The 18,540-nt window shown below is 49.1% G+C and overlaps 9 protein-coding genes across 9 annotated transcripts in view; 4 read left to right on the top strand and 5 right to left on the bottom strand.

Annotated features, from left to right (window-relative positions):
* Positions 1–714, bottom strand: part of MCYG_07232 (N-acetylmuramic acid-6-phosphate etherase) — a gene marked incomplete at both ends in the record, with an annotated part of 2,308 nt that extends 1,594 nt beyond the window's left edge. The window contains 2 exons of the mRNA XM_002843403.1: positions 5–398; positions 476–714. Of these exons, the coding sequence (XP_002843449.1) occupies positions 5–398; positions 476–714 (633 nt within the window). The remainder of the gene's footprint in view (positions 1–4; positions 399–475) is intronic.
* Positions 715–1,449: 735 nt separating this feature from the next.
* Positions 1,450–1,810, bottom strand: MCYG_07231 (uncharacterized protein; the record flags this gene model as incomplete). Its single annotated transcript, XM_002843402.1, has 3 exons — positions 1,450–1,597; positions 1,635–1,769; positions 1,791–1,810. The coding sequence occupies 3 exons, from the start codon at positions 1,808–1,810 to the stop codon at positions 1,450–1,452; spliced, it is 303 nt and encodes a 100-aa protein (XP_002843448.1).
* A 101-nt stretch (positions 1,811–1,911) lies between these two features.
* On the top strand, positions 1,912–3,451 carry MCYG_07230 (DUF895 domain membrane protein; the record flags this gene model as incomplete). Its single annotated transcript, XM_002843401.1, has 3 exons — positions 1,912–2,061; positions 2,118–2,325; positions 2,385–3,451. The coding sequence occupies 3 exons, from the start codon at positions 1,912–1,914 to the stop codon at positions 3,449–3,451; spliced, it is 1,425 nt and encodes a 474-aa protein (XP_002843447.1).
* Positions 3,452–3,729: 278 nt separating this feature from the next.
* On the bottom strand, positions 3,730–5,822 carry MCYG_07229 (conserved hypothetical protein; the record flags this gene model as incomplete). Its single annotated transcript, XM_002843400.1, has 7 exons — positions 3,730–3,800; positions 3,858–4,025; positions 4,085–4,493; positions 4,560–5,027; positions 5,086–5,475; positions 5,564–5,703; positions 5,777–5,822. 7 exons carry the CDS (start codon positions 5,820–5,822, stop codon positions 3,730–3,732), a joined length of 1,692 nt encoding a protein of 563 aa, XP_002843446.1.
* Positions 5,823–6,634: 812 nt separating this feature from the next.
* Positions 6,635–7,332, top strand: MCYG_07228 (conserved hypothetical protein; the record flags this gene model as incomplete). Its single annotated transcript, XM_002843399.1, has 3 exons — positions 6,635–6,715; positions 6,774–6,903; positions 6,959–7,332. The coding sequence occupies 3 exons, from the start codon at positions 6,635–6,637 to the stop codon at positions 7,330–7,332; spliced, it is 585 nt and encodes a 194-aa protein (XP_002843445.1).
* Positions 7,333–7,925: 593 nt separating this feature from the next.
* Positions 7,926–11,009, bottom strand: MCYG_07227 (conserved hypothetical protein; the record flags this gene model as incomplete). The annotated part of the gene is made up of 1 exon (XM_002843398.1): positions 7,926–11,009. The coding sequence occupies one exon, from the start codon at positions 11,007–11,009 to the stop codon at positions 7,926–7,928; it is 3,084 nt and encodes a 1,027-aa protein (XP_002843444.1).
* A 454-nt stretch (positions 11,010–11,463) lies between these two features.
* On the bottom strand, positions 11,464–12,578 carry MCYG_07226 (conserved hypothetical protein; the record flags this gene model as incomplete). Its single annotated transcript, XM_002843397.1, has 3 exons — positions 11,464–11,562; positions 11,619–12,335; positions 12,441–12,578. The coding sequence occupies 3 exons, from the start codon at positions 12,576–12,578 to the stop codon at positions 11,464–11,466; spliced, it is 954 nt and encodes a 317-aa protein (XP_002843443.1).
* Positions 12,579–13,005: 427 nt separating this feature from the next.
* MCYG_07225 (geranylgeranyl transferase type I beta subunit) lies at positions 13,006–14,527 on the top strand (the record flags this gene model as incomplete). The annotated part of the gene is made up of 5 exons (XM_002843396.1): positions 13,006–13,590; positions 13,663–13,708; positions 13,765–14,132; positions 14,206–14,314; positions 14,391–14,527. 5 exons carry the CDS (start codon positions 13,006–13,008, stop codon positions 14,525–14,527), a joined length of 1,245 nt encoding a protein of 414 aa, XP_002843442.1.
* A 622-nt stretch (positions 14,528–15,149) lies between these two features.
* On the top strand, positions 15,150–18,337 carry MCYG_07224 (protein kinase domain-containing protein; the record flags this gene model as incomplete). Its single annotated transcript, XM_002843395.1, has 4 exons — positions 15,150–15,197; positions 15,415–15,532; positions 15,820–16,716; positions 16,770–18,337. The coding sequence occupies 4 exons, from the start codon at positions 15,150–15,152 to the stop codon at positions 18,335–18,337; spliced, it is 2,631 nt and encodes an 876-aa protein (XP_002843441.1).
* Between the last annotated feature and the right edge of the window lie 203 nt (positions 18,338–18,540).

The raw sequence follows: 18,540 nt of genomic DNA, 5'->3' as shown, positions 1-18,540 counted from the left end.
GCACAAGCTTTGTAGCTGTGCCGGCTTTCATCCTTGTACTCCCTGTAACAACCTCAGGACCAGTAACTGGGCTAATCATATAGTCAACTAGTCCGGAAGTACTCATAGTTGAAGGATTTGAACATGCAATTCCAATGGTAATGCATCCTAGCCGCTTCGCATACTCCAAGCAAGATAGCACGTAAGGGGTGCGGCCAGATGCAGCGATTCCGATCAACGAGTCAAGCTCAGGGTCAAGATTTAACACCTCCAAGTCTTGTTTACCACCATTGCTGTCATCTTCTGCACCTTCTTGGGCTTTCCGCATTGCCGCATCCCCACCAGCCATAAGAGCAACAAACTGTTCAAAAGGAGCTGAGAATGTGGGTGGTATTTCTGATGCATCGAGTACCCCAAGTCTATCAGGTGAGTGTTGGTATTAGCTGTTTTGAACGCCACAGAGCACGAAGGAGAGAGGCTTGACAGAGTATCTCACCTCCCACTGGTACCAGCACCAACATATACAACCCGTCCACCGCGGGATACACGAGGTGCCAATGCATCGATTACTGCAGCTATTCTGGGTATGTGAAGACCAACTGCTCCTGGAACTGTGACGTCTTCATCATTGATCAAACGACATAGCTCAACAGTTGAGACCTGGTCTATATTTGTAGTTCGAGGGTTCAGTCCTTCTGTCTGCAGGGTAGACAGATCAATAAACGACCCCATCATGTTAAACCCCGGCTTGTCAGTATATTATTATTTTCCCACAACTGCAGTACTTGTCGCTTGAGGCGTCCTTTGGCGATGCTGGTATTTTGAGCTATATGAAAAGAAAAGGGCGCGCTCATACTGACAAGCCATAGCTAATCACATCAAGGTCAGAAGCGGGTCGTTCTTGGTAGCCAAAATGACCCACAGAGAGGCTTTTCCCAAGTAAGGCTCCAGGAACAAAGCTTGTAAATGCCAGACAGCCGTAGAAGATCTGGACCAAGAAGCTTGAAGGCACTTTTACGGTTGCGGTAGCATTTCGTTGATGCTACATAACTCTGCCTCCAATAGTAGCCATACTTACCTCGTAAAAACTGCTATATGGTCATCTTCCATGACCTTCCATGTAACTCATCACACTTCAAGACCTTAAATATTCTCTTCATAATCCTTTTTTTATATATGAAATATACATCGCTCTGGAAATAAAATCCAATATAAAAACTGCACGTAAATACCACTACTGCACGTGATTTCACCCCAAAAAGGCAATTCTCGACGTCGTCTTTACTCTCTTAAAGAATTACTCCCTTGAAAGTTGTGGATGTTCTCCGGCTTTTTAGAGAATATCTCAATGGCATGGCGAAAGTGTCCATCTCAGGGCTTCAGTTTTGTCTCTGCATCCTATCGTGAAGGAATACGCCACCAGGTCAATAATACGAGGCCGTACAACTTCGGATTTTGTTCGCCCGAGAGCTATGTGACATCGGGCCCACTGAGCAATCTCTGGTTCAAAAGGACGATATTCTCAATCGATGCGGAGACGAAAGCGTATGGCCATGTTTTACCATTAGATGGGACGACGAGGCTCTTACTTGCCGACTCTCCCGCAATTTGGGATGAGCTGCCTGAAGTTAATATGTATAAAAAGCATGTCTTACCCCATGGTTGAAGGATCATTACCCCCATGTCTAAGATGTTGCAGTTGGATACAACCTTCTGCTGCACCTGAAAGTGACCATGCGACTTCCCCACGCCTTAAACAGGCGCCATTAAAATCCTCCAGCTTGTTGGCTCTGTTGTATATATATCACGGCGCTTCCCACGCCTTTATCATATTGGTGAAAGTTATATCAAAGATATAACGCTGATTCTTGATCTTGAGGCAACAGTGCTAGTGTCTGACTGGATAAGTGAGACAAAGAGAAGAGGGAAAGTATGGCAGGCTCCGTGTCTATAGCTCCACAGGCAGGACAGATGGGCAACGGCGAGCCCGAAAGCCCCAAGTCATCTAAATGGTTAGACATCTACAGCCATGCATGGTTCCAGGTGCTACTGATCAGTTTTATCTGCTTTTGTTGCCCAGGTGTAAGCTGTGTTTCTTTCCAGTCTCAGCGTGCAACTTACTGAACAGCTTGCTATAGATGTACAATGCTCTCACAGGGCTCGGAGGGTCCGGCCAGGTAGACGCAACTGTTGCTGCCAATGCAAATGTTGCACTGCTCTCCGCCACGGCAGCTACGGCACTCTTCGTTGTTGGACCGATATTCTCAATTATTGGTCCTCGAGCCTGCTGGTTAGTTGGTGGGTGGACATACGCCCTATACAGCGCGAGTCTGTTGAACTTTAACAGTAAGTCCTACATTTAATCCCCAAAATAAGATCGATATCAAATGCTAAGACGATAATAGTACGACACAACGGTTCATTTGTGATTGCTGCTGGAGCCATTCTTGGTGTTGGTGCCTCGTTTCTATGGGTCACTCAAGGGGCCATCATGACCACCTATGTCCCTGAGTCGCAAAAGGGCCGAGCCATTGCTGTTTTTTGGATAATCTTTAACCTCGGTGGCATGATTGGTTCTCTGGCCAGTTTTGGGATAAACTTCAATTCCAAAGAAGGCTCGGTATCGAATAGCACGTATATTGCAACAATGGTAATTATGATATTTGGATGGGTTATTGGTGTCTTCATCTGTCCCCCATCCCGCATCAAGTTACTACAGCTGCATGAAGCGGAAACCAGCGTCGTTCATCAGTCAATAGGGAAGAGGCTAGCGAGCATATTTCACTCTCTCCTGCAGATCCGAGTACTATGCGTTCTCCCATTGTTCTTCTGTGCCAACGTATTCTACTCATACCAACAGAACAATGTCAACGGAACTACGTTCAACATCCGCACTCGATCACTTAACTCAGCTATATATTGGATGGCACAGATGTTCGGTGGTTTGTTAATGGGCTATCTTCTTGATTTTGCCTACTTCAACCGCCGGCAGCGCGCATGGCTTGGCTGGGCTACACTTATGGTCACCGGTATGGCGATCTGGGGCGGTGGACTCGCCTTTCAGCGCTGGGAAGATGACCGGCTTGCCCACGGCTTGAAGCAGGATATCGACTATGCCCGTGATGCCAAAATTGCTACAGGTCCTATATGGTTGTATTTCTTCTACGGGGCATATGATGCCTTGTGGCAGGGATACTGCTATTGGTTAATCGGTACGATGTCGAACTCTGCGGCTGTGGCAGCTGTGTTGGTGGGTGCGTATAAAACATTTCAGGCCGCCGGAGGTGCAATGGCTTGGAGAGTCAATGCCCTTGGCGCTGCTCCGTTGACTCAGTTTGCGATGGATTGGGGTCTGTGTATTGGGGCTTTGGTGCTGGCCATTCCAACCGTTTGGATGGTTACGTTGACTAGCGTTGATGATGAGGTTACAATGGCAGAGGAGAAGAAAGTAGACGAAGGTGATGATAAATAGTTATGAATCATGGTCCCACCTGGATATTAAAACTGTATATAGTAATGCATATTATGTTAACAAAAATTATGGAAGTCTAGTAAGCGCCCAACCTATCATAACTTCGCAGCTAAGTGGCATCTGGTGGCATGTTGGTATGAGTCTAGGAAAATATGATGAAGACATTCCTTACCGTCCCGAAATGGGTAACAATGATATAAGTAGGAAAATAAAAAATAAATAAATGGAGGGTATAATTTGGTAGTAGCTTTAGACATATGCGTGTGATGGCAATTAAGCTACCACAAATGCAGGATTTTGAGAATGTCGTAGCGATGGAAGAAGGAACGGTTGCGTTTGCCGAAGATATCTATAATGTATTCTGATTAGAATTGAGTATAGGGTAGAGGAGTAAAGGAGTCCTTACACATTGGTATACTGAGCAGACAGACAGCTACTTCGACACCACCAATGATGAGGAAGACCTTTTTAGGTCCTCCCAACACCACCCAGTTGTACGCGAAGTAGGTAAGCAGGAAACTGAACATGTTCTTGAAAACGAGCAGACATGTGAACGCCTCAATGGCGATTTCACCTGTATACCTTGTGAGCCACTAATATCTAGACAGGCCGAAAAAAAAGGGAGGAACTTACGATGGGCATCGACAATATACAGGGCACTAGCGACAGCACCCATAACCATGCCGATAAGGACAAACATGAAGAAGACATCTGGGATGACCCATCCGTACTTCGGCACGTTTCCAGCTGCAAACCCAAACCCAAATAAGCCAATACCGCTAAATATCAGCTGTGGTAGGACGAGCCAGATACGGAACTCAGGCTCATATTTGCCTTTGTTGGCACGAATCAGCATATTAGCGGACCAGTCTGAGAATAAACCTGATAGGAACAGCCCAACGACGGCCCCGATGAAGGCGCCCGTGTAGAGGTATCCCGTCTCTACCTCTGAGAACCACAGCGGCGGGCCTAGGAAGAGGGCAGCTAGGACTACGCCGATAAAGACTGTCCAGCCAATGATGACACCTTGGATCAGACAGGCCTATTGATGTTAGTGAGCTATGATAGACTAGGCTATAGAACAAAAAAAAAGAGGGGGCTAGCTTACCCATGCGATACTGGGGTGAAAGAATAGCGGGAACGGCCTGAGTAGGAGCTTCCAAAAACTTTCGTCTGTCTTGCGGCCGTTGAAGAGAGCCAGGGATTCGACGAATGTAGCCTTCTTCGGTATCTGGGAGGACGTCGCATCGCCGTTGGCAGCTACGGCGCCAGAGCTTGTTGGTCCATCGGCGGAGTCGACCTCTGCGTCCTTCTCAATATTCTCCGAGGCATTTACTCTGGCTGTTCGTCGATCAGCGTCTCCCGAAAAGTCAGTGTTGAGATGTTTGGCACGCTTGTACGCGGTCTCGGGAACGAAGAAGAAGACTAGAGGTAAGCAGGCACCGGCGAAGATGGCGATGAAGTAGAACGTCCACTCCCAGCCCAAGGTATGGGTCATCTTCCCTGCAATTACTGGGGTGAGGAATGCGCCTCCGAAAAGTGCAACGTTAGATAGGGCCATGCGTTTTCCGCGCTCCTACTTTTGTGTTAGTATATGATAAGAGGTAGTAAGGATTATATATGTAGTAACATACGTGAACGAAGAAGAGGTCGCCAACGACGGCATTTACAAGAGCCTCGAACGGGGCGAGACCAACACCCTGCCACACTCTGGCCCAAATCAAGCTGGTATGGTTTGACTTGCTTGCGCCGGCCCAGGCGCAAGTGACGACAACTATCAAATTACCGAGCAGGAACAGATGTCTTTTCCCCCATACTCTAGCGGTAGGCACTATTATGATGCCCGCGACTCCGACTCCGCATAGGTGGTATCCCGTCAGGAGAGCGGCCTGGGTGAAATTGATGGTATAGTTGAGTGCGATTGTGACCGTGTTTGCGGCCATGATGGGAGACGTCGTGGCGCATATCACAGAAGTAAGTGAGAGGATGAATAGGATCAGGTCGCGTTTCCATAGCGGCCAGTTCTATTGCTCGTCAGTACTCTTATCGTGTTAAATTCATGAATAGATGCTATAAAATATTTAGATATTTATAGCTTCTGTGCTTCCTTACCAATGGATCGTTCGGGTCGTCACTGGGTTGCGGAACGAGAATGATAGGAACTGGACCCGACTTGTCGTATTTGAGGTGCGATTCTTCGGGAACTGGCGTCTCTACGGAGCTGCCATCATCATCGAGCACATAGGTGGTCCCTAATATCAAGTTAATTCCTGTATCTCTCCCTGGTAGTGTTCATGTTGTGCTCGTTTCATCCGGTGGACTGACCAGGAACATGGTCGAGCTTGGTGTCTTCGAGGATGCCCAACGCCATGATGGAAAGGCCGATGAAAAACGAGAGAAAGGATCCTCCTGTTATCTCCAGACGAGCATAGCTTGAACAGCTTCTCTGCTCCAGCCTTTAAAGTGGTGTGTGGACTGATGTGGTTCACTTTTTTCCCTTTTGACCCCAGTCTGCCGCCTCCTTCACAAACGTAAAAAGAATCGGCCAAACGACGCCACCAAGATGCGAACTAAAAGATAGGCGGTACAAGGATTGCTCCAGGTCAGAGCCAGCAGATCCTCTCTGTTACATCCATCCACCCTTTCGGTTTTTCTTTTGCAGGGTGACCTGATTATTATTTGCTGTTATCCGATGCAGTTTGCTGGCAGGTGGAGGGACAAGAACGCAGCTGTCCTTGACCAGTGGAGGGAGCCCCAGAGTCTCTTCGCCGATTTCAATCCTGACTGGCCCGTCAAGACCTGAATTTGCGGGTAACCCGTGAGTCTCTTGGGATGTTAGTTACAGCTTCGTCAACACGGCGGTTTTATCCTACGTAGACGCGTGAGAAACAGTACCAGAACATGGAAGACGAGTATCATACCTGTAGATGAATATAGTTACCTGTACAATCACCCCATAAAAGCACAACTGTAGAGCGTGTCAAGAGTAGAAAAAGATGAAGATATTGGACATGGATCAGGGGAAAACTTGAACCCCCAAAAACTTATAACTTTCGTCCTTTTTCCGCTTTCGTCTTGTCTTCGACCTCCAACAACCTTCAACCTCACCAACAAGACCAACAGCAAAAGACTACCAGACGTACACTCGCTTCAATCACCTTATAAACACTCACTGTCGCCATCATGAAGTTCTCTGCCGTTGCTGTCGCTGCTCTCATCACCGTCGCTGCCTCTCAAGGCATCAGCGAACTCCCCAAGTGCGCTGTACGTCTTCTTCATCTCTCCTTCAGTGTATAAACAACTAGTTCTAACGTCTCTATAGCAAGTCTGCGCCGGTAAAGGGTTCCCTGCAGAATGCGGCGCCGATGTCAAGTGCATCTGCACTTCTAGCTCGTTCCTCGACGCCATCACTTGCTGCGTCGCGACCTCGTGCAACTCTGACGAGCAGAAGAGTGAGTCTCGTTCATGCTCTATCAACGTCTACATACCATTGCTGATACACGGTAGAAACGATCCAATTCGCCAAAGGAATCTGTGGCGGCGTGGGTGTCAACGTCCCCGACTCCGCCGTCTGCCCAACTGCCTCTTCTTCCGGCCCTGGTGCGCCATCCTCGACTGCAGCTCCCTCCGGCAGCACCTCTGAGACCGGATCCGTCACCGGCACCGCCATCACTGGAACCGTCTCCCCTACCGGCACCAGCAGCCCATCTGGATCCGCTACCGAGTCTGGCTCTTCCTCCACCACCCACTCTACCGGTTCTGGCTCCCCAACTACCTCCTCGGCCAGAACTCCAACCCAGACCGGCAACGCTGCTTCTTCCGTCAATGCGAACGGTGGCCTCCTCGCTGCTATTGCCGCTCTCGTCGTCGCTGTTGCATAAATCAAGCTCAACCCGTCTATATACATAATCAAGTTCAGTTCGCGCATGCAGCGCAGAATTATTGTCTAGAGAGTTGATGTCCTGAATGCGGAACTCGAGAAAAAGAGGTTCCATGCAAATAACTTGCCGTCTCCTTTGTTCTCTCCTTTGTCCCTTTTGTCCATCACTTAATGCAGTATATTTTACCATGCAATATACCATTATGTAATTACTTCCTTCGTTTGCTTTCTTTTTATTCTTCTTATGACATGAAGATATTCGTCTTACCCTAGATTGTTATTACGAGATATCTTTTTAATTTTTAATATTACAGGCCATCCTTGACATACTTCAATGTATATGTACATGTGTGTGTTTCCATCTTGCCGTCGTCATCCCCGTCGTCATCGTGCATCTTCTCGCAGGCTAAGAACCTGGTCATTTCGTCTCCCCCGCAACGTCAACCCCAGATTTTATCACTAAGACATGTACAGCTGCTAATGCGGTTTGACGGAGATACAGCTTTAGTGCATATATTCTCCACTTGATATCATCATGGATGTCTTTGCTCTGCTGAGGTTCTGCAGGGCGAAACCTATAAGTTCTATCTCAGTCTATACAGATAAACGACCTGGAGATTTGTTTAAAATTTTCTGGAACTGGCACTCAAAGGACTCTAGGCAAAGGACCCTGTCAAAGATAGCGATTTGACTGCTTTTGCTCTTCTGCATCAATATGCTGACGGCTGCAAGACGAGCGACCCAGTTTCCACGGGCACGAAATACGCCTACATCCAGCGGAGGGTCGAGCAGCTCCTCCCAGCAGTCTATAGATGTATACTCATGTTCAAGAGGTTGGCCATCGTGGCTAGGACAGACATCCCCACTTCCAAGCGTCAATCTACTCTTGTCGATGCCGAGAATATCTAGATCCGCTACCCATTCTCCGCGGTCTCGGACAGCTATCACTGATTCAACGAGATAGACGTCTTGGTCGATGGTTTGGGTGCCTGTCGTCGCTAGAGGCAGAGTCCAGTTTGTAAAGGAGAGGTGTAAAGAGGTATCACTGAAGTTGTTCTCCCTCTTCAGGTCGTACGGAGCGTGGTTGACGATACGGTGGTCATCCTGCAACGGACGTATCTGTGGGTTTCGAGGCGCGATCAGCATCGAGATGCCTTTCCTCCCAATGTTGCCGACCAGTCGCCTGATGTTGTACTCATTAATCGGAGCCGCGGGATCAGAAAGTACAGCAGCCGCTACGAAGATCGAATTCTCAGTACACATTGCCAGCGTGCTTTCCAGGTCATTCGGGTCGATGTTTGCCTGGCCTGAACCTAGGTGAGCAATGCAGGCGAACGCTTCTTGTCTGCTTAGTGGTATTTTCTTGTCTTCCACCTGGTAGATCTTCTTTGCCTTGGCTCTATAGAAGCCATCTTCTCCATACCACCTGGTTGTTACCCACCTAGCTTTGTGTAGCGGTTTAGATACGATACCTGGCATTATAGTTGAACCGCCTAGGTAGCTGTACAAGACGGTAGCAAAGTATAGAGCATCAAGGGCGAGACGACTATCCTCGGGAATAAACCGAGATTCGATGAATACGGAAATTCTTGCGTCATTTATAAGTGTCCTCGAAGATATCGCGTCCAGATACCGGTCCAGCCTCTCTTTACATATCGGGCGCTGGAGAAGATGCTGAACGGCCGCGCGGGGAGTTATATTGCCGCATTCGAGGCAAGCTCCAGGTAGGGTTATGCGATTATCCGTTCCTCTAACGAATAGGGAGAGCCGCAAATTCCCATATGTGCGGATAAATTGAGTAGAAGAGAACTCCCTCAATGCGTAGGGTATATTTACGAGCTTCAAATCAAAACATTGGCATGCTCCTTGCTCCTTTGGCATAGGACATTCCAGGTCTGATGCTGCAGGCTGCCCACGGACTTGCCCAGAGCGGAAGAGCAGAGGAGGATTGTGCCAACGCCGCGGCTCACCTTGATCGGTCCATCCATGCTTGACGATAGTGCAGTACTCGTTGGAGTCTCCAATCTCGGCGATGCGCCTTTTTATATCCATCTCAATGTCGGCCCTGTTGGTGGCACTCTTGGAACATATAAAGTACCACCTGGCATGTGTCATTTTGAAAACTTCTCCTCCTTCCGAATCTCTCTTGCCGTGAACCTTTGTTCGATAGGGAACAGCAGTGATATATTCATAGTAATCAGGGGATACCCCCTTTGAAGTGCTTCCTACGGAATGAACACGGATTATGAGACAGTCACTACTCGCAGAGCCCATAGACTTTGCAAGCCATCTCAAGTATGTGATGTTGCACTCGCTCCCTGAAAGTGCAGAGAGGACAGGTTCGTTACAGAGGCCAAAGTAGGGTGGGATTGTGTCTTCATCCCTTCGTAAGAACTGACTTGCCCGTCTTTGGCCGTACTTGAGAAGTCTGATATTTTCATCCCTTTCTTCCCCCGTAGATGAGTCGAATTTTCTTGAAGCTTGGATTAAAGGCTGAATCCATTTGGCAGAATAGACAATCTTTCTGTCCTTTCCGTCTAATATGTCTCCAATGCTACAGAATAGCTTAACTGCGTCTTCGAGGTCTCTTGCATTAGCTCCCCAGTGACCAAGAAGGCCTCCGAGCGCGACAAGGCAGAGCTGAGAGATAGTGACTCGAGAGTAATCTGCCGGGCTAGTGACGTTAACGGCGTTGCCATAATATTGTAGATGGGACAGGGCCAACGACCACTGTACGCCTTCATTTTCCCCAGAGGGTTGTATCTCAAGACCGATCGTACAGACACCAGTACAGGGAAACAAGGGGTCTTCAAATTTCACATTCACCGTCTTATTCCTCAGAACGATGAGATCCGGGTAGAGATGCCAGGATGAAAGGGCGAGAAGCACGCCAGCATCTGATATCGACTGGGGGCGACCGCACAATAGGTCCTCAATGGCCAGCATCGCCCGTTTCCAGGTTGATATGACTTTGTCATAGGTGGAAGAGCCTCCCAGGAATGGAATAGTGATATTCTTCCGCATGAGGAGCAACTGTTTGTGCTCCCGCTGCTTCGCCTGGTCAGCAGTGCGAAGCCAGGAGCGCGAGCTTGCATCCCACAGTGCAAGGTCGTGCCTTGCAATCGACTGGAGAGAACTCATTGCGCTGGCTATGGAGACAGGGTGGCTGCTCTCAAACGCATTCTCAATTTCCTTTTTCCTCTGATCGACCAGCTCAACCCAGATTGATATCGCTTCTTTGGATTCCCATGCCCGGGCAAGGAGACAAGAGAGAAGATAGATGCCCAATGCAGCGACTCCCGATGTTGCGGCCGCCCATACAGCTGTCCCATCTGCCCCAATATACTCTCTAAATGGACCATGAGATCGAGATCCGACAGGGTTGACGCCGGGAGTCTCGATGATTTCAGATACCCTCTTCCCGTACGCGGAGATGAGCTTCGGTGTAGGAGGAATCAGGGGCTCAAATAGGGCAGCCAACCGTCGAGCTGTCTGGTGCTGAGGGCCATATTCAGCTTCCTCTCGTCGCCTTAGAGTTAGAGCAGAACCCAGCGGCTGGAATTCGATGGGAGCCTCAACCTTGAGGAGTGAGAAATCGAACTTGAGGTTCGCCAGAGATGCATTATTTTCGTTTGTTGCTGAGAGAAAGGAGTTTTTGAGCGAACTAAAGATAGACATTTGGTACCAGATAGAGATATACTATTTAAGCAGTAAACAAGAGTAATTCCAGGAGGATTAGCTACCTAATACTTAGGGAACTGGGATAGCTGGTGCGATGGCCATGGATTAAATAAATAAATAATAGAGAAAACAGCCAGCATGGCGAGGCTGAGCAGGCCTTGCATGAATATTATGTTTAATGCATGCAGATTCATCCATGCATTCTGATTTATCAAGTGCCCAACGGAGTGCTTTTCTAAGCAGGGCAGCAAATGGAAGACCTGGTTTGTATCTTCGTCTATTAGTGTATGTGTATTTGTTTATCCAGTAAAGCATGCCGTATGAGAAAAAAAACAGAAGCATCGCTATAAAACGCGGACAGAAGAAGAGAAGTAAAAGGAGGGAACAGGGGATGAGCATGCATCTTATATCAGGAAAGCATGCAAAGGGTCGCAGTCCAGAGGATGTCATGTCATCGCAAAGCCGCAACCATGTCAGCACCTACGCCCACACCGACAGACCGAAGGTGACTCTCAGCCCGTCTCTTCTCTTCCCGGAGTGCAAACAATATCTATGATATGATGCATTAGTTCCAGCAAGTTCTAGTCAAGGATGATGTGTACTCACCCAGCATGAAAACATCAGTTCTAGCACCCCGTAGCCCAACACGATCTTCCTCTTTAGATCACCCACATCGACCCCAGATACAGGACCGGACACAGCAGCTGCAGTGTTGAGCCCGGTTCCGCTGAGATGCATGTTCTCATCAAGCCATAGTATCGTCCTCCCAGCGTTGTGGAAAGGAGTCGCCACGCTGCCTGCACCCATGGTGCTCGTTCCCGGCATGCCAATTGTCGTGACTGTGGATGGCACGGCCGTGGATACCGCACCCCATTCCGTATCAGGAGAGAGATATATCCGCAACGACACGATCATGAAGATCCATGATCGAAGCGTGATCAGGAGAAGACACAGCTGGCGATAGAGAGAGGAGAATTCAGCAGTGATCTTCAACGCTGCGTCGTTGAGCTCGGTCGACGTGGATGAGTCTGACGCAGTCGATGCAGTTGAAGACGAGGAAGATGTACGCGTGGACGCTGGTCGGGTATATGGCGGCCTCGACCTCGAGATTATTGGAGTAAAGGCAGACGACCGGGACCGAAGGAGAGATTCTCTCTGCTGACGCTCCTGCTGCTGCCGTAGCTGCTGGCGATGGATGAACTCTGCCACGGCCAGTATATGGTTCAGCGTAGGCAGCTTGATGGCCAGCGTCAGGTCGAAGAGGGCAAACGAGAGGAGAAGAATGCCGCAGTATGCAAACGGGGACCGCGGGAGGTTGAACGGCTGTATATTATCCTGTGTACCATAGTTAGTATGCTTCTATTATATGACATAAAATAATAACTTCTATATCGACGGTCTTGGTATGTTGTTAAACGGGGAGCTTACAATCCTCAGGTCGTCCTGGACTTTGTACACCAGCTCTGCGCCGCTGACGGTCTCGCGCGAGGTGGTCAGATAGATGGCCAGCGCCACCTGGAACAGGGCATGAAGCCTGATATAAGTCTTGGACGATATCCTGCCCATCTTGCGGTGATGCTTGTAGATGTACTGCGCTGGTGTTGATATCTCAGCTCCCGATGGCTGCCTTCCCGCAGGGCCAGAGAGGAGCTGCAGGGAAGAGAGAGCAGTACGATCTCGCTCGTTGGTCTCTCGATATCGGTGAGCCTCACATCACATTAGATCGCATGTCTTTGTGGCTGTCTGGAGGATGTTCAGAGAGAAAGACGAAGATGAAGCTGGAGATGTAACTATTTTACTTGTAACGAGTTAACTGCAAGGATTCGCCTTTCTTATCGACAAAAACATCCCACCAGAAAAGAACATATCGGACATTTAATGATATTAACAGTCTAATAAGACGAACTATTAATTAAAAGATCCATGGATTGCTGATATTCGTCAGATATTCCTATACCCAGGCATTTGAGCGAGTACACGGGATAGTTACAGCATGGAGCTTCGAAAGGACCGCCAGATCAAGTACTTCCTGCGCTGCCTCAAGACTCTTCTTCCACACCCTTATACCTCCAATGATTCCAATCGCATGACTCTGGCGTACTTTACTCTCGCCGGCCTTGACCTTCTGGGCGCGCTGGACGGCGCCGATGAGGAGAAGCCAGCTATCTCAGCGGCTGAGCGAGCTGGATATATCAACTGGCTGTATCACTGCCAGGTCTCGACAGGAGGCTTCCGTGGCTTCACAGGTGCAAATTTCGGTGAAGAGAAGCGGACGAAGGAGAACGAATGTTGGGATCCGGCGAATGTGCCTGCTACCTTCTTTGCGCTGGTTGCGCTGCTCATTCTCGAGGACGACCTGGCGCGGGTTCGACGGAGGGAGTGTCTCTCCTGGCTGTGTAGCATGCAGCGTGAAGATGGCTCCTTTGGACAGACACTTGGCCCTGGAGACAGCATTGACGGTGGTCGAGACCTGAGGTTCTGTTGCTGTGCGGCCGGCATCAGATATATTCTGAAAGGTGAGGAGAATGAAGGGGATATTAATGCCAAAAGGTTGATAGACTATGTCCAGGCTTGCCAGGTGAGTTGTCTATCATGTTATGATGCTCGATGCGTGTCTGGTACTTGTGCTTGTTTACTGACTCTGTTCAAGACGTATGAAGGTGGCTTTGCAGAGTCTCCGTTCAACGAGTCGAATGGTATGTTGTCTGTGAACGGTCTCTCTACTTATATTAATATGGCTTATATATGATAGCTGGCTTGACATACTGTGCGCTCGGTACACTGTCTTTTCTTGGGTGCCTACAGCCTGAGAAGAAGCTCACTTCCTCAGTTACTCTGCGTGGTTCGACGGAGAATGAGCGTCTGATATCCTGGCTCGTCTGTCGACAGACCACCTTCATTGAACAGGAAGAAGAAGATAACGATGTGACTGGAGATAATAACAGGGTTACAGAAGCACAAGGCCAGGAACCCCCTGGCACTCCCCTGGATGATGCTATAGCCTCACTGCCGGCCCTAGAGGCAGACTCACAATCAACCAGCCTCTACGCCGGATTCAACGGCAGACCAAACAAAATCGCTGACACCTGCTACTGCTTCTGGGTCACCGGTTCACTTGCAGTAAGCCTTCTCACTGTTCACCAAGCAATGGACGTCCCAAGTGTTGCACAGAAAGGTCTAACACTCCAAGTAGATGCTTGACCGTCTCAGCCTGGTCGACTCGCAGGCCAACCGCCGCTACCTGCTCGAAAAGACGCAGCATATGATCGGAGGGTTCGGCAAAACCTCTGGTGAACCGCCAGGTATGTCTAACCATCTTCTTCTTCTTCTTCTTCGGTATCCTGCGCCGTTCGTGGACTAATCAGGGGCCAATGCCAGACCTCCTCCATTCATATCTCGGCCTGGCATCTCTGGGCCTCTTTGGCGAGCAAGGACTTGACGCCGTCGACCCTATGCTGTGTGCCAGTCGACGTGTTCGAAGACACCTGGACTCGCTCTCGTGGAAGCAGACATGATGTCTTTGCATATAACTAAAACCCATGAACCTGATGCTGTACATACATGATCAAGTTATACATCCGCGTAACACAGAACCGAACCTGGAGTTCACCGTCATGCGACTCTTATACTCCGTACATTAATCCCCGTTCATAGTATCTAAATATCAAAGTGTCTGTCGACTCGATATCTACTAAGCCGGACTAACGTTTCGGGGCAACCAAAATATTTCAAGTAATAAACCAAACCGCCTCAAACGAAACAACTCGACACGATCTAAACAAGCAGAAGAAAAGAAAAGAAAAAAAAGCCTTCGAAGAACCCTTAAACCCTTAGTCTGTTTCGCACCCATCGCATTCTCCTTATCGTCTCAACGGGCCTGTCTTTTTTTTTTCTCCTTGGTCTTCACAGCCGTATTGCTTTTTGGATGGCGTTAAGGGGAGATCAAGGGGGCCATCCGACTTCGTTTTCAACGCTTCAAGAGGAATAACAATACTGCTACAGAACTATTCTCCCTTGGCTTCGTCGTCCTCTTCGAATGGAATGCATTTTGATCGATAGACTCGGCTGGCGAATTCCATCAACAGGTTACAAAACTGCGTCCTGTCCAGAGAGCTCCCGCGCGGCCAACACCTACACATGCCACCTCTAAGGTCGAGAGCCGAGTCGCAGCTTCAAAAGGAAAAGGTTGGTCGAGCGTGTGAATGCGGTCTTTACTAGGGATTATCGGGCTGTATGTCAATTGAAAGAGCAACGATTGCTGACTATCTCGTTTTCATAGCTTGTCAACTCTTACCATGAGCTCCTAAAGTGAGTCCCACCTCGAAATGTCTCTTCCTATGCTTCACACGACAGTTTAAGAAAGATTACTGACGGATCATGCTCCCTCTCTTCGTCTTTACAGCGAGTTCTCTTCAAAGGAGTTACGGAATGTGGGAAACTATGCTCTCGGGAAGTTGATAGGGAAGGGTTCCTTTGGCAAAGTCTACCTAGCTACGCACAAACTCACCAATGGATCAAAGGTAGGGGGACCGAAGACTGATGCATCGTGTAGTATATCAAGGCTAGAAGGCTAAAGGGGTGCGGCTTGATAGGTTGTGCTCAAATCCTCAAACCGAGACGATCCCAATCTTGCTCGCGAGATACACCACCACCGCCAATTCCACCACCCGCATATTGCCAGGCTATACGAAGTTATCGTGACAGAGAATCTGGTATGGCTGGTGCTGGAGTACTGTCCTGGTGCGCATTGCCTCGAACAAACATAAACAAACGACCCTATAATGGGGAACATGCTAACAGGGCGTAGGGGACGAGTTGTACAACCATCTCCTTCAACATGGCCCGATGCCAATCGAAAAGACTCAGAAGATATTTACACAACTAGTTGGTGCTGTTGCATATGTCCACAGCAAGTCTTGCGTTCACCGAGATCTCAAGTTGGAGAACATTCTATTGGATAAACACGAGAATGTGAAATTATGCGATTTTGGCTTCACCAGGGAGTACGAAGGAAAGGCGAGCTATCTACAGACGTTCTGCGGAACAATATGCTATAGTGCGCCGGAGATGCTCAAGGGCGAGAAATACGCTGGTGAAAAGGTTGACGTGTGGAGTCTTGGGATTATTCTCTATGCTCTCATAGCTGGAGAACTACCGTTCGATGAGGACGACGACCAGGTAACCAAGACAAGGATTCTTACCGAAGAGCCCAAGTTCACCGACCGGTTTCCAGACGATGCCAAATCTCTGATCAACATGCTGCTCTCAAAACGCCCGCTTCTCCGTCCGACCCTCAGTGACGTCCTGGCCCATCCGTTCCTTGCAGAATATGCACCGCAGCAGCAGGCGAACCTGAAGCTCACACGGCCACCCCCTTTCTCGACGCCGCTTGAAAAGGCAACGCTGGAGCGTATGCGTAGCGCTGGCGTGAACACGGAGCAGGTCATGCAAAATGTGCTAGCACAGCGATGTGATTCTCTGGCGGGCTGGTGGACCCTGCTGATCGAAAAGGAGGAGCGCAAGGAGAGACGGAGAGAGCGAAAGAGACGTGAAAAGGAAGCTGAGGCAAAGAATCTGCGTCGACTGAGTGCTGCAAGCAGCCGGCTGGAACGGATATCTGCTGCTCTTGTCGAGGTTGATGAAGAAGGCCACCCGGAAGAGCCTAGGGCTCGAGGCAGACGGGAGAGGAGAAGCCTGACAACTCGTAAGGATAATTCATCCATCCGATTGTTATTCATTCCATGCTAATTTATGCAGAAGCGCAATTGAATATTCCAGACCTGCCTAAGCTGCCTGAAATTACACCATCTTCTGACGGGCTGCTAACTCCTCCGCTACCGCCGCCACCGCCTCCTCCTCCGGTAGAAAAGGACTTTCCTCGATCTCCTAGGTCTACTTCTCGCGGCCGTCCTGTTCCCCCTCCAAAGGAAAGACGGATATCCAAAGGAAGTACGTATCATCTAAGCGCTTCGCAGCCTGACCTGATACGTCCTCAGGGGATATTAAGGCGTCAGGGCACCCGTCGCCGCCAATATCCCATCATCAGCCAGCTAGCCCAGCTCAAACACTGGATAATAGAGTCAACTAAACGCGCCAAATCACCGCACTCAAAGCCCTTCTCGGGTTCTTCGACCATGAAGTTCCTCTCTACTCACTCGAGCCCTCCTAAAAAGAGAGACGCGCCCAGCAAGGACACGGCCATCACTCCAACTAGCGCTACTTTTGCTCAACACCAGCAAACACCAACGACGAAACGATCTTCTAACGCAAGCAGTCTGGCACTTAGCAATGCTTCCTACCCCGGCGCGAGACGGACTTCATCACTAACCCAAAGACCCCTAAACACTTCAAACTCCCATCATCGCAACTCTCTCTCGCCTTCACCGTTGACTCCTCGAAATTCATACCGCCGCTCCTCTGCTGGTTTAAGAGGGCGGAAATCCACTTCCTCGTCTGTCTCTTCAATTCGAACTGTCCACCACGCTCATTCTCATTCAAAAACGTCCTCCATATCTTCCAACAGCATAGACACAGTCTCTACCCCAACAGGTTCTACAGCCAAAGCTCTTGGTCGTTCTCCTCATTCTTCAATAAAGATTCTTCCAGCAACGCCAACTTCCATGCCTGTCTTTCCAAACAATATCAGGCTCGTAAGAGGGGGTAACAATAATAGCTTAACAAGCGCATTCAACGAGGCTGCACCTGCTCTTATCTCTTCACCCTCGTCCGGACCTATTTTTGCTCGCAGAAAGCGAGCTACATTCAAGGGGCCTTCTCTTACTTCCACACACATGCTGTCCAGCAATGGGCCGGGGACCCCCAGTCTGATGCGGAGCAGGGCCAGCAGTGTAGCTTCAGGTGAAATACTGATGTCGGGAGCACGGAAGAGCCAAATAATAGAGGAAGAAGAGGATGAAGTGCTGCCTGACGACACCACGGAAGAGGTAGACTGTTTCAGTCCAACTGAGGACCGGACTTCGAGTTTCCCAGAGCCTCCTTCTCCTGTCCTGCTTGATGCTGAATATGCCACTGCAATAGCTGCTGCCTTGGATCCAATAGCGCTTCATACTGACTCTGATCACGAGGGCTCTCCTGATTCCCGCCAACTTCTTCCAGCCGCTGAGATTACTGAACATCCTTCTTTCTCGCAAATATCATCTTCAGAGCACGAGAAGCCCATCTTACGCCCTCCACGCTCATCGTCGCTTCGGGAAGCAAAAGGCGGCTCTCCTGGCAGTTTCAATGCCAATGACTCCCTGGAGAATATCGAAGAGTCCCCATCCCCTGCTTCTCTCAAAAAGTCTCCAACCCTAAAAGATGCTTAGGCTTTTCTTTTTCGAAAATATAAAATAAATAAACATGCAACGAATTTACTCAATTGTGATATCCCCTACGTTACACTACTTCCATCTCATTTGTCTATATATTGTTTGCTCTTTGCTCTCTCCTCGGATTATTTATATATCTGATGTACTCATACTTCTTTTTACTGCCTGGCCCCTCGTTACCTTATACATGACCCCTTGAT

Source organism: Microsporum canis, genomic scaffold (assembly GCF_000151145.1).
Source record: "Microsporum canis CBS 113480 supercont1.7 genomic scaffold, whole genome shotgun sequence".
Taxonomy (NCBI): Eukaryota; Fungi; Ascomycota; class Eurotiomycetes; order Onygenales; family Arthrodermataceae; genus Microsporum; species Microsporum canis.
Note: the sequence above shows the minus strand (reverse complement) of the source record. Positions and strands in the feature narration are given on the sequence as shown.